This window comes from Ictalurus furcatus, chromosome 22, assembly GCF_023375685.1.
Source record: "Ictalurus furcatus strain D&B chromosome 22, Billie_1.0, whole genome shotgun sequence".
In the NCBI taxonomy this organism is placed as follows: domain Eukaryota; kingdom Metazoa; phylum Chordata; class Actinopteri; order Siluriformes; family Ictaluridae; genus Ictalurus; species Ictalurus furcatus.
In genome coordinates, this window is record NC_071276.1 from 12,388,108 (window position 1) to 12,400,192 (window position 12,085).

At 38.4% G+C, this 12,085-nt stretch overlaps 1 protein-coding gene across 1 annotated transcript; it reads right to left on the bottom strand.

Moving 5' to 3' along the window:
* Positions 1-6,939: 6,939 nt before the first annotated feature.
* si:ch73-337l15.2 (glutathione hydrolase 6) lies at positions 6,940-10,896 on the bottom strand. The gene is made up of 3 exons (XM_053610819.1): positions 10,758-10,896; positions 10,528-10,641; positions 6,940-8,297 (listed from the first exon to the last, which is right to left on the bottom strand). Exons 1-3 carry the CDS (start codon positions 10,894-10,896, stop codon positions 7,021-7,023), a joined length of 1,530 nt encoding a protein of 509 aa, XP_053466794.1. The 3' UTR covers positions 6,940-7,020.
* Between the last annotated feature and the right edge of the window lie 1,189 nt (positions 10,897-12,085).

The following is a 12,085-nucleotide window of genomic DNA, read 5'->3' on the forward strand; positions in this document are numbered from 1 at the left end:
TACCTCTCCTTCATCACATAACATGTGTATCCCAGCCATCTTTTCCATAAGGATGAGCTCCCAGAGACACGCCATAGGCTAGTGTCAGTCGAATCAATGGGGGACAGAAGATTGCCATCATTCCCACCCAGAGAGCACGGCTCTCTTAGACTTCTAGCCCTACATGACTGTGGCATCTTTGGGGTTCAAACATCAATGTTGTACCACTCAGGAATCTATGAACATGCAGTTAGAAGCATTGGAGAGTGAAGTGAAAATTGAGTAACAGTGTTTAAGATGCTACTTCACACCTACATAAGCCATAACAACATGACAGCCATTAGCTCATAAAGATTTCTTTTGTCAATTTTGATGTCAATTTGATATAACACCTGAACCAATTCAGTTGTATTTGTATAGTCCTTTTATTAATAGACACTGTCACTAAAAAGCTTCACAGAAATCCAGATGTAGATTTAGTCCCTAACGATTTTTTTTTTAATTAAATGAAATAGAAAAACAACCCTCCCTGAGATGACCTAACATGAGGAAGAACCTTGAGAGGAACCAGACTCAAAAGTGAATCCATCCTCTTCTGGATGACACCAGAAATCATTACTCTGAAATACTCAGATCTTGTTGCGGAGTGTAAGGCAGCTGGCTGAAGAACCATCATCTACCTGGTAGAAGTGGATGCTGTGGCTTTCTTGAAACATCAAGTGTTCACCTCCTGAGGGATATGAGAGTAACTGGAGCAAACCAGTGGAAGGCCCTGGCTGAAGAGGCAGAGAAAAGCAGCTTTTGACCATAAAAGTCTTAATGAATACATCAACAGTTCTAGGATACAAGTCTACAGTATCTAGGTAAGAGATTATCTTACCTAGAACCAAGGGTCAGTCTTGGACTGTTTTTAGGAAGTGGAATCTTAAAGAGTATCCATGGTGTGGGACCATCCAAGTGCAAAAGCTCCAAGCAGGAGTAGTATGCCACTTGGCGGTGGAATGAAATGAAAAACTGCTGTAGGACACTGTTACTGTAGTTGACACAGTGACATCACACTTTAACAAGTTTCTCTGTCCTTTCGTTCAAGTGAGCTTCTTTCACGCCTTAATGACAGCCATGTACATTTTCCCTGACTATAAATTAGAGTGAATTTAGTTCTGGTGTTTTTCGTGTCACATCATCACCATTAGGTGACTCTGAATTACCAGAAATACACTGCACTTGAGGCATCCTGAAAAAGAAAAGAAAACAGAAAAGAGTTTAGGCTATCATTGGGAAATCGTGAGGTTGAATCCAGACAATTTCATAGTAATTCATTGCCGGGAGCCAGGGTAGCAAAATTGGAAATTGGCCCTGCTCTCTGGGTAGGATGGATGGCATATTTTCCCATCAATCAGTGACACTAGCCAATCACAGCCATCAGTGAGCTCATGTACATGAAGCAGGGTACATAATGCTTACCTCTGAATGTGTTACACTGCTCTCTGATTCAGAATGACCAGCAGCTCAACATGAGTATGCATGTGTTAGTTAGTCTTCACCCTCCATGGATGGTAACTGTTGAATGAAAGGAGAGTGCTGGTGGGTGGGTGGGAATCGGCAGGTGACCAAACCGGGGAGAAATGAAAGTCAGTCCAGAAATTGTTAAGTATAATAATCGGTGTAAGTGTAATTTCAGCTTGACATTAAAGTGGACACAAGAAGTGTTTATGAAAGAAATGAGAGTCCTAATGGAATAAGCATTTTTAGATGTATCATCATATCATATCATATCATATCATATCATAACACTGTCCATACATAGGTGCATAATAAAATGTGCATTTATAATAAAAAATGAATGGGGTGATAGTATATATTATCAGCTGGTTAACTGATATTATTAAAATCCTAAATACAGGAAACAAATCATTTATTGTGTTTAATCCTTCCAGTTAGGGAGCACACATACTGTATTGTGTCTAATTTGTCAGAAAACAGGTCTCCACTAGAATTTCTAGTTTTGTGATAACCAAAGGTATGTGGACACTTGACCATCACACTCATATATGCTTGTTAAACATGTGCTTGTTGGCCCCCCTTTGCGTTATAATAACCTACACTTTTCTGGGAAGGCTTTAGACTAGATTTTAGGGCGTGGCTGTGGGGATTTGCCCATTCAGCCACAAGAGCATTAGTGAGGTCAGACACTGATGTCGGGTGATGTCGGCATTCCAACTCATCCCAAAGGTGTTCAGTGAGGTTGAGGTCAGGGAGCTGTTCAGGCCACTCGAGTTCTTCCACTGCAACCTTGGCAAACCTCACAGGGGCATTGTCACCCTGGAACATGTTTGGGCTCGAAATCTTAATACTACAGCATACAGAGACAATCTACTCTGTTGCGTGCTTCCAACTTTGTGGCAACAGTTTGGGAAAGACTCACAAAAGGGTGTGGTGGTCAGGTGTCCACATACTTTTGGCCATATAGTGTATAGTGTAAATTCAACATTATACAGTGGAAACCACTTTTCAGAAATATCATGATTTACCATTCACACAATTTTTTGATAGGAGATATAGAGCTGCAAGGTGGAAACTTCTCAACAACACCAAGGACACAAAGCAGCGCGGAAATTAAGAATGAATAAAAATCTGAATAAAAGAAATAAAAGCTGAAATTCTGCACTCACATTGGATTAAAAATGAATGCCAGATAGAACCTTGCACTGCTAAGGTCACGTTTTGTCATGCAAAGTTCCTTAACATGCACAAAAAAACAAGAGTTTTACTAATATTGTATTAATATTTGCACTTAACAGCTATCGTTTAGTGCTTTGTACAAAACCTGGTGCTTTATGTCACTGGTATTTCCAGCTCAAACTTCCTTTAGTGTTTTGGATAAACTAAGTCTGGCCCTTGTACACTGTTGCTCTCAAATCCCTGAGTGAGGCTTTAAAATCATAAGTGGCATTCATGACTTGTGTGACAGCACCTCAGTGGGAGAGCGAGCCGGCAGCAGCTGACCTTCCACAGAGGCGGAGATGAACCTAACATTTTCATTTAAACATGACCTTAATATTCATGGACTCACTGCCACTTAGAATTATTATTTAAAGTATTACTGCAGCATGGAAAATAAGAAGAACGTTTCACTGAGATGAAAAACTTAATCTAACCTACAGGTTACAGACACAGAGGAAGAAAAAGAGAATAGAAATAAATAATTTACAATGTTAATTTTATAGAAGTTTCTTAAACAGGAAAAAAAAACATTATGAGGACTGTGTAATGTGCAGTAAAGTACAATCAAATCTGTTATGACAAGCCTACAAAGATACTTCAGCACTGTTCTAATCAGATTATCATAATTAGATTTGTATGATATACAGTATGAATGCTTTGTTACGCTTTATTACTCAGAATTTTTGGTTGCTCAACCAGCCGACAGGAGTTACACCCTAAAACTAGGACTTAAAGCACGCATGGCACATCCTGAAGCTTAACATCCTGAGCCCTGATGCATTCTGTCCCACTGCTTTTGCAAAGGAGGAGAGGAACGACACATTACAGTGGGTCAGAGGGATGAAAATCAAAGCCGACAACGGAAGCCGACAAAGACAGACCACATCTTTTACAATCAGAGGAAAGGAAAAGATTCTCCTTCCACAGCAATAATGGAAGCAATTTTTTCCATCAGAGAGGACCCGCTCACCTGCAGCGTGAAAAATCAAGATTTATCAAAGGGGGATAGGGAACGCAGATAACCCCTAAGGCAGCACTCTGATAAGAGAAGTGTGAAGCAAGGCATCAATATACACGCCTCGCACACATTCATCTAAATTAATGTAACAAGCCTGCAGCTCTCCGGAGGTAGGAAGATAATGTTGTCTATCTACGGATAGACCGGATTTGCATAGCAGAGAGCACATGAGGAGCAAAACTAATAGCTTTGACGTTTCTAATTTACACTTAATACAAAACACACCTTCAGAAATATCTGTCCTGTGGTGACCTTCGCTAATAACAGAAGTGAGGTGCTGTTACAAATTGCTAACGTCATGAGGTTATCCAAACGAATATAACATCAGTTCTTTTTAAATCCTGCATCTCTAACAATTTAATCATATCCAAATTCTACCCACTAGCTAGTTCTCTGCAATCACACAACAGCTACCAAACCATGTAGAGAATGATTCTCAGGTCCTTTAATACACGGGAGTCAAACTCATTTTGGGTAAATTGCACTCAAGTTGGACGAATAAACAAGCATCAACACAACAACTCCTCTTACATGTTTTAATTGATCAGCATTTATCTGAAAGGTACATTCAGAATACATGGATTAACCACAACACAATGAACAGACTGAATGTTTACACTCCTAGAAATGAAGTGGACTTAACTGGAATTATTTTTTTTAAAAACTATAAGAGTTGTCACTGCATAACTATTCTCCCTTAAAGTCATTCTGGATAAAGCATCCTTTTTAGCTTGTTAATAAAGAATTATATATTATTAGCACATGATGTCAGTAGCTGAGTTAATAAGCTGAGATTATTGCTCTCTTTTTTCCCCTCTAGTGCCTCTTTTTCCCAATCTTTCCATTCAATTAAGGTCCATAAGACAATTTTAATTTAGAAGAAGGATTTTAAATTCTTTTGGTGGGCCTGATCTGAGCTTCTATTGGGTCGGGTCTGGCTTACAGTACATATGTTTGACATCCCTGCTCTAATACATCTTGTACACTACTGTACACTTGGATTGACTAATTGAATGATGTTCTCACTTCTGTGCAGCATTTAATGGGAAAATAAACATATATTTAGTTTTAGATTTGTATAATTAATGAGACACAACAAGCTTTACAGTGCATGATATAGACACAGGACTCAAACTAATCATGACATAACATCTTGAAGGGCTATTAACCAGTTTGTTTAAAGACATTACTGTCAAGTAAATTAAATATCCTCAACGGGATATGTGACATTTGTCAGTCACATGGTTTCTTTCTGTGAGACTTGCTGCTTCTTGTGTACATTTAGACTGGCTTGCATGTGCTTAATCCAAGATATGTGACGCCACCGCATCTTTTTGAACTCCTGGTCATGCTTGGATGGAAGCGCTAACTTCCCTCTTCTGTATGCATGAATTCATAGATATCTTGCTTTGGTTAAGAGATGCTGACGATTTCTCCACATGGGGAAGAAATGCCATTTTCCCACCTAAAGAGCAGGGCCGGTTATGCGCTATTGGACATGAGGGAACAGATATCTATGCTATTTCAGGACTCAAAATATATTAAGGTAAACACTGTTGCACTACTCTGGAACTCTGCATTATTAAGATACAGTTTTAAATCCATCACCATAATATTTATAAAGACTACCATGATGGACTAGTAATTGTAATTCCATCAGTTGCCATCAAGCATAATGGGAGCCAAATTAATTAACACAAAATGAACAAACACTATTGAAACCTAATACAAACCACATGTGTAAAAATGTGTCCTCCAATAACCCTGGGTAACAGTTAGTAGATCATTGAAATGCGCACAGATTAAATGGATGAACAATCCGTTTACCTGATTAGTCCAGATATCTGCATTTCTTTGTTGTGGAAGACTGAAGTATTATTAAATGCATCCACATCATGTTGTGGATTTTGAACAGCTAAGGTGAGTAAAGTCTGTCTCACACTGTGCGATTTCAGCAGTCTTTTACTGTACAAAATAACCCTTAATTCTATATCCAGACTGTGCGATAACGTGTCCTCCATTTCAGTTTATACCAAGGTCTGTCTGAATACTCGAGTCTGATTGGCCGGAAGGTGTGCGTTCAAATCGTATAATGCACAGGTAGTTCCAGTCAGTTTAATCGCCATTCTAAATTAATGTGCTGCCTATAAACAACTGTAACCATAGTAACATACAGTTACAGTAGTGCATACAGTAGTGAAAATCACAGCTTCATTATTAGTAGAGACACGGCACAGATGCAGATAATTCCCACACACACACATCTCTCTCTCTCTAATAACTATTTACTATAATTCACTCAAATAAATGTAATCTTGTCGCACTACTTTATCTGTATGTATATGATTTAGAGCGGGCAGAATTCCAGACCAGTATATAAAACTACCAGTAAATAAAATAACTAACAAAAATGAACCATTATTTTTATCCCTTCAGTCAAATTTTGCCCTGCAAACATCAATGACAGCTTTAACTTGTCAGTGCTGGCAAATGACCATGGTATAAGTGGGATAAAACATGGCCAGGTGTGCACTACACAATTTTACTGCACGCCGTTTCACGCTGGGAGGTTCTTTTCCTCCACTTTATGCTTTAAAATTGTGTAATTCACACCTAGCCATGGAATATCCTTTACTTATAGGATGAAGATTCTCTAAGTATAGACCTGAGATTAAAGAAAACGACTACGTTGTGCTTATATAATCAATCAGTGCAGAAAACAGTAACATTCAGGGTCGCATAAACAGAAACATTCTTCAAAGTGAGGTTCAGATTCCCATTTACATGTTTTGTTCATGTTTCGACAGTTCCACTAGTGTATTTGTAGCTGTACCGAGTTTTGAGAAATCCTATGCCATCTTCCTATTCATTGTTTTTAGATGAACATTGTAGCAGTGGTCACACTCTGAGATTTTAATCAAATAATCTAATCAAATAATGACATATCAGAGCATGATATTATGGATTCTAAGACTGCCAATCTCAACTCACGACCAAAGAATTATTTTATGATGTGTGATTTTAGTCTGAGACAGCAAAATTGTATAGTGCAAACTTGGCTAAACGGAGCTTCCTTCCGTAGCCATTAGTATGACTACATGACACAAAACCAACTGTTCTCTCATTCACCTCTTGCACTTAAAAAAACAAAACAAAAAAAAAACCTTGGGAACTCCATGATTGGTGAAATGATGGACTAAAATGACTGACTGATTAGACTCGTCATTTTCTCTCTTGTCAAGGAAAATGCATCTGCACCATAAAAAAATGACACTGCTGGATTGCAGACATATAAACTGTCAGTAGCCATTAATATGAGCATTAGCAGCCGGGGCTCCATATGTGCTAACGTGGTCTGCATGTAACCGCAGCAGCATGGATAGAGAATGATCCGAGCACTCGTCCACCTGCTGGAGCTCACTTCCTACATCAGAGAACAGCATATAAAAGTCTGAGTCATTTAAAGTGGCAGACAGACAAAAAGCCGAAGACATTCCCGGCTCTAGATGGAGGAGAGGGCCACTGATAGCTTCTTTAGAAGACATTCCTAAGTCAATCCTGTTGTGCAAAAAAAAGGCAGCATTAAATAAAGCTGAAAGCCCTCCAGTAATAGCAACAACTTCTACTTCATTTTCTTCTTCATTGTCTTCTGTATCATCAGTATGAGATGCATCGTCCTCAATGAGTCGTAGAACCAATGGCATGTTGAAGTAAGGCAAGTTTGAGATGTTTGAACTAAAGCTGTTAAGGAGAATACCACTGGACGGCAAAAAACGCCCGGATCCCCACGTGCTGTTGAGTGAAGCTGACATAATGACAAAATTACCACATTTATCCAGCACAGCAACGTGACTGTTTTGAGTATTAAGAGAAAATGTGTCTACAAGACCTGGGTACTTCTCAGCCAAGGCTGAATTGTTGCGTTCTTGAATCGAGTTTAAGAGAGCACTGTAGGAGGCAGAGGTCCTGTTAAAATCTGCACCGTTCCGAAAAGAGAGGCTTTGCTGCCTGACTTGCTCTAATATATCAGATAGCATCTTGCCTGAGAAAGGCAAACTGGCTGAAAGGACAGAATATTTCTCTCCCTCGATGATAAGAGAGTCATTGATTTCTCCATGGCTGTGCTGAATGGCAGCTGAGAAGTCTGGCCTCTCGTTCACGGAGAGGTCTTCGGACAATTTCACAGCCAGCATTTCTAGGAAATTGTTCTCATTCAGGCTGGCGCTCTGCAAAAGCTCTGACAGGTTCTGATTTTTGACGATCGCTCCCACAGATTTCATGCGGCCACTCGCATCACAGAACAGATCACACAGCTTGGAAATGCGTATTTCCTCCTTATAGCTTTCCAATGCCCTGCCAAGGACTTCATCTATGAGGAACCCTTCCTGCGCTAACGTTATGGCTTCTTTGAAAAGCCGTCTCCATTCAGATCTTCCACACTTGGAGTGGAGTTCTTGGATACCTTGCAGAATAGATGGGACTCCAAAGGTAGTTGATGACATTTGGGGTGCAATGGAACGTATTGTCTTGAGTGAGCCTGATGTGTTGTTGTACAGGATGGCTGAGAATATACCACCTTAAAAAAAAGCCACAAGAATCATAATGATTACTGGATAAACAGTTTTAGAAGTTATAGAAAAGTACTATTAATCTAATGTACCAAGGTTATTTGTGATTGTGTCCTCTCAGTCAAGGTTAACCCTTCTAAGAATCATTACGCGAGAACCATTAATTATCATACTAACTGAATAATCAATAATAATTATGCTTGAGAAGGCCACTTACAGCCTCTTAGTAACCTCCTAAGAAGCCATTACAGGTCTGACTGGTAATGTGAATTGAAATAATGCATGTACCTATGTAAAATGTTTAAATATTTATATTAGGCTTTTTACTTTAATAGATTATTGAGATTTGAATCAACTTTTTGGACTAGTGTGGATGTTTTAAATGCATTGGTTTTGAGATTTTATTCATTATTTTCCACTTCCAGACACAGATGCACACCGAATGGTTCTACACCACTAATAGCTGGTACATACAAAACACCCTTCAGAATTATTTGCACCTTTCAAGAAAATAAATAAATAAATACAATTAAGAAATAAAAAGAATAACATTACCAGTAAATTAAGTGATATTTTGAGCTCCAACATACAGAGAATGTTTTTTTTTTAAATAACAAAAAAAACAAACACTACCATTCAAAAGTTTAGACACACTCATTCTTTATTTTTATTTTTTTCTCTCCACATTTTAGAATAATAATAATAATACTAATAAAGTAATCAAAACTCTGGAATAACACGAATGGAACTTATGGGAATTATGCTGTGATAAAAAAAAATCCCAAATAAATCAAAATAATTTAGTATTTTAGCATCTTCAAAGTAGACCCCCTTTTTGCCTAGAATTTCCAGAAATGTGTTCTTGGCATTTTCTCAACCGATTTCTTGAGGAATCTCCCTGAGATGCTTTTTAAACAGTATTCAAGGAGTATTCAAGTATTAAATTCCACCTATGTTGAACACTTATTGGCTGTGATCCATTTAAAAAAAGATTTTTTTGTAAATAAAATGTTAGTTTTCTAATGAAAGAAATGAATATGTTGGCACAATTATATTTTTGTCCACAGCACTGATGATTTCAAACATTTGATCCTTCAGATCAAAAGGTTTTTAAGATCATGAGAAACATTTCAGTCAAGTGTCTCCACACTATTGACCAGTAGTGTACTTGTAAAGGATCTTGGTCTCACTCCTCCACTTTGAAAGTCTTAAGCTATTTTACTATATATTCTCGGGATTGTACATGTAGACTTCTCGCTTCAATTCAGACCGCAGGTATTCAGTAGGGTTCCAATCTGGAGACTGGGATGGTCTTTGCCAAACACTGATTTTGTGTTTCTTCAACCATTTAATGTGTTGATTTGGAAATATGTTTAGCTCATGTTGTAAGCCTCTATCTATCTATGGCCAATCCGAACCTCATAGCAGAGGCAACCATCCTTGAATTCATGTCCTCAATACTGCCATCATTCTGAACCACCAAAGCATCAATGATTCACCATCATATTTAACAGTGAATATAAGGTTCTTTTCCTTTTATGTAGTCCCCATTTTTTGCCATTTTGATGGTGTGCTATGACTATAAAGTATTAATTTGGTCTCATCTGACCACAGCACATTGTTGTTCTAATGATGCTTGTTAAAGTTCGGATACTACATTTGTGAGATGGTTTCAGGCAGGGCTTCTTGTTGTTACAAAACCAGTGTTTAAAAAACAAGAATAAACTCAATCGTTTTCCCTCCTTCACCATTCTCCACTGTGTGGGAGGACACAAGGCATTTATTTTGAATATTCTTTAAGGGTGTAAATCATTTGTGTTAGAACAAAAAAAATTGTTTCTCCTTTCATTTGAGTTTTTCCAAAATCATTTTTGCTCATTTATATAACAGGTGCCAATAATTTTGGAGGGCACTGTAAATAAATACTGCATACAAGATTCAGATTCATTATGAGCTTGCCCATTTCCATGTTTTAGATCCAAATATTACCCCTGACAGAAAATAAAACCACTAGGCAAATGGTTGTACATACTGCCTCTCATAAAATTGCCCCAGCGTTGGATAGGACCAAATGTCTAGCTCATACAAATTTAAAATTCAATGCTCCAAATGCTCAGTTAAAATATATTAGATCATAAAATGGAAACCTATTGTGAATGCAGGTGATACTCCCAATTATGACTATATATTATTACATTATTTGATTTGTAGATGATAATTTAAAGATATCTTACTAACCTACTCCAGCTGTGTGTGGGTGGACGACTCCCAAGCAGAGCAGAGAAGCAATAGCTGCATCCACCACATTTCCACCCTCCTGGAGAAGCTCCTTACCAATGCTGGAACAGTTATCTGCACATAGCAACATCAACACTACCTCATTAAAACCGTGCGAAGCTAAACCATTTAAAATGTATTTCAAATGGCACAAAAGGACTGGGGTAGAGATGAAAATAAAAAATCCAAACCTGAGGCTGTCAGAACAACAGCATGGTGGTAAAGTGCAGTGTGCTCATGGTGGTGGCCATCTTCTCCATCTTCGTGTTCATCATCTTCATCCAAGGTGGTGTGGTGATGATGGTTGCCATGTTCCTTTGAAATGTTCATGATGTTGGTTCCTGCACTGTGAAACCTTTCAGGATCAGGCCACCATTCATACCACTGAAGAAGCGCAAACACAGAGACGATACCCAGCAGAACCAGAGCCACTGACACACGGAAACATGTGAGTCCCTTTCCTGCTTTTCCCAGCAGTCTATCCTTGCGCCTATAGGAATATGAGGTATAATAAATAATGAATAACACACGGCGAACCATATTGTTATATAAAAATAATGCACGCTGGTTTGGTGTGATACGTTTTCGTTATGAAATGGATTATACCAGCTTGGTCTGAAGTGTGTTATTTTGCTTACACCACAGTGATTTGTCAACAAATGCAACTTTTATTCATTAATGAAGGACACACAACACTTTTAAATTATTTGTAGTTACAGACCCCTTTGAAAGTATTGGAACAGCAAGGCAAGATCAGAAGGCCAAGATCAGAATTTCAGCTTTGATTCCTCATATTTACATCTAGACATGTTAAACAACTTAGAACATGGCGCCTATTGTTTGAACCCACCCATTTTTTCAAGTGATAAAAAAATATTGGAACGTGTTACTGAAAGGTGTTTCTTGCTGCCCAGGTGTGCCTTGATAGATAGATTGATTAAAGAATTAGTTCTGAATGTCTTCTATTGGTTTGAGCCCTAGGTTTTGGCCTGTGAAAAGTGCCTTTTTTTTTTTTTGAAAGGATAAACCAACATGAAGTCCAGAGTGATGTCTATGAGAGAAAAGCAACTCATTTTGAAGCTGAGACTAAGCTTTAAGACTGTTCCTATACTTTTGCTCACCTAAAAATTGGGTGGTCTCCACCAATTATGCTGTGTTTTAAGTTGTTTAACATATCTAGATGTAAATATGAGAAAATGAAAGCTGAAATTCTGATCTATTGTCTCATATTCATCTTTTGATCTCAAACCCAAATGTCTTCAATGTATATTGAAAAAAATGTTTAATTGGCCTTACTATACTGGGGGATTAGGACCCACACAGACCACATGGGGAGCACCACAGCCCCTGCTGGCCTCACTAATTCCACTTCCTGCAGTAACCTTAGTTTTCCCCAGGAGGTCTCCATCTAGGTACTGGCCAGGCTCAACCCTATTTAGCTTCAGTGGGAAACCAGTCAAGAGCTGCAGAGTAATATGGCTCTGGCCATGTATACAGAACAGGGCAGTTAGCACTTCAA

Coding starts and splice junctions, on each gene's coding strand:
- si:ch73-337l15.2 (XM_053610819.1), bottom strand. CDS start 10,896: ATGAACATTTCAAAGGAACATGGCAACCATCATCACCACACCACCTTG. Junction 10,642..10,757: donor TGTTGTTCTGACAGCCTCAG/GTTTGGATTTTT, acceptor TGCTATGTGCAG/ATAACTGTTCCAGCATTGGT. Junction 8,298..10,527: donor CCCACACACAGCTGGAGTAG/GTTAGTAAGATA, acceptor CTTTTTTTTAAG/GTGGTATATTCTCAGCCATC.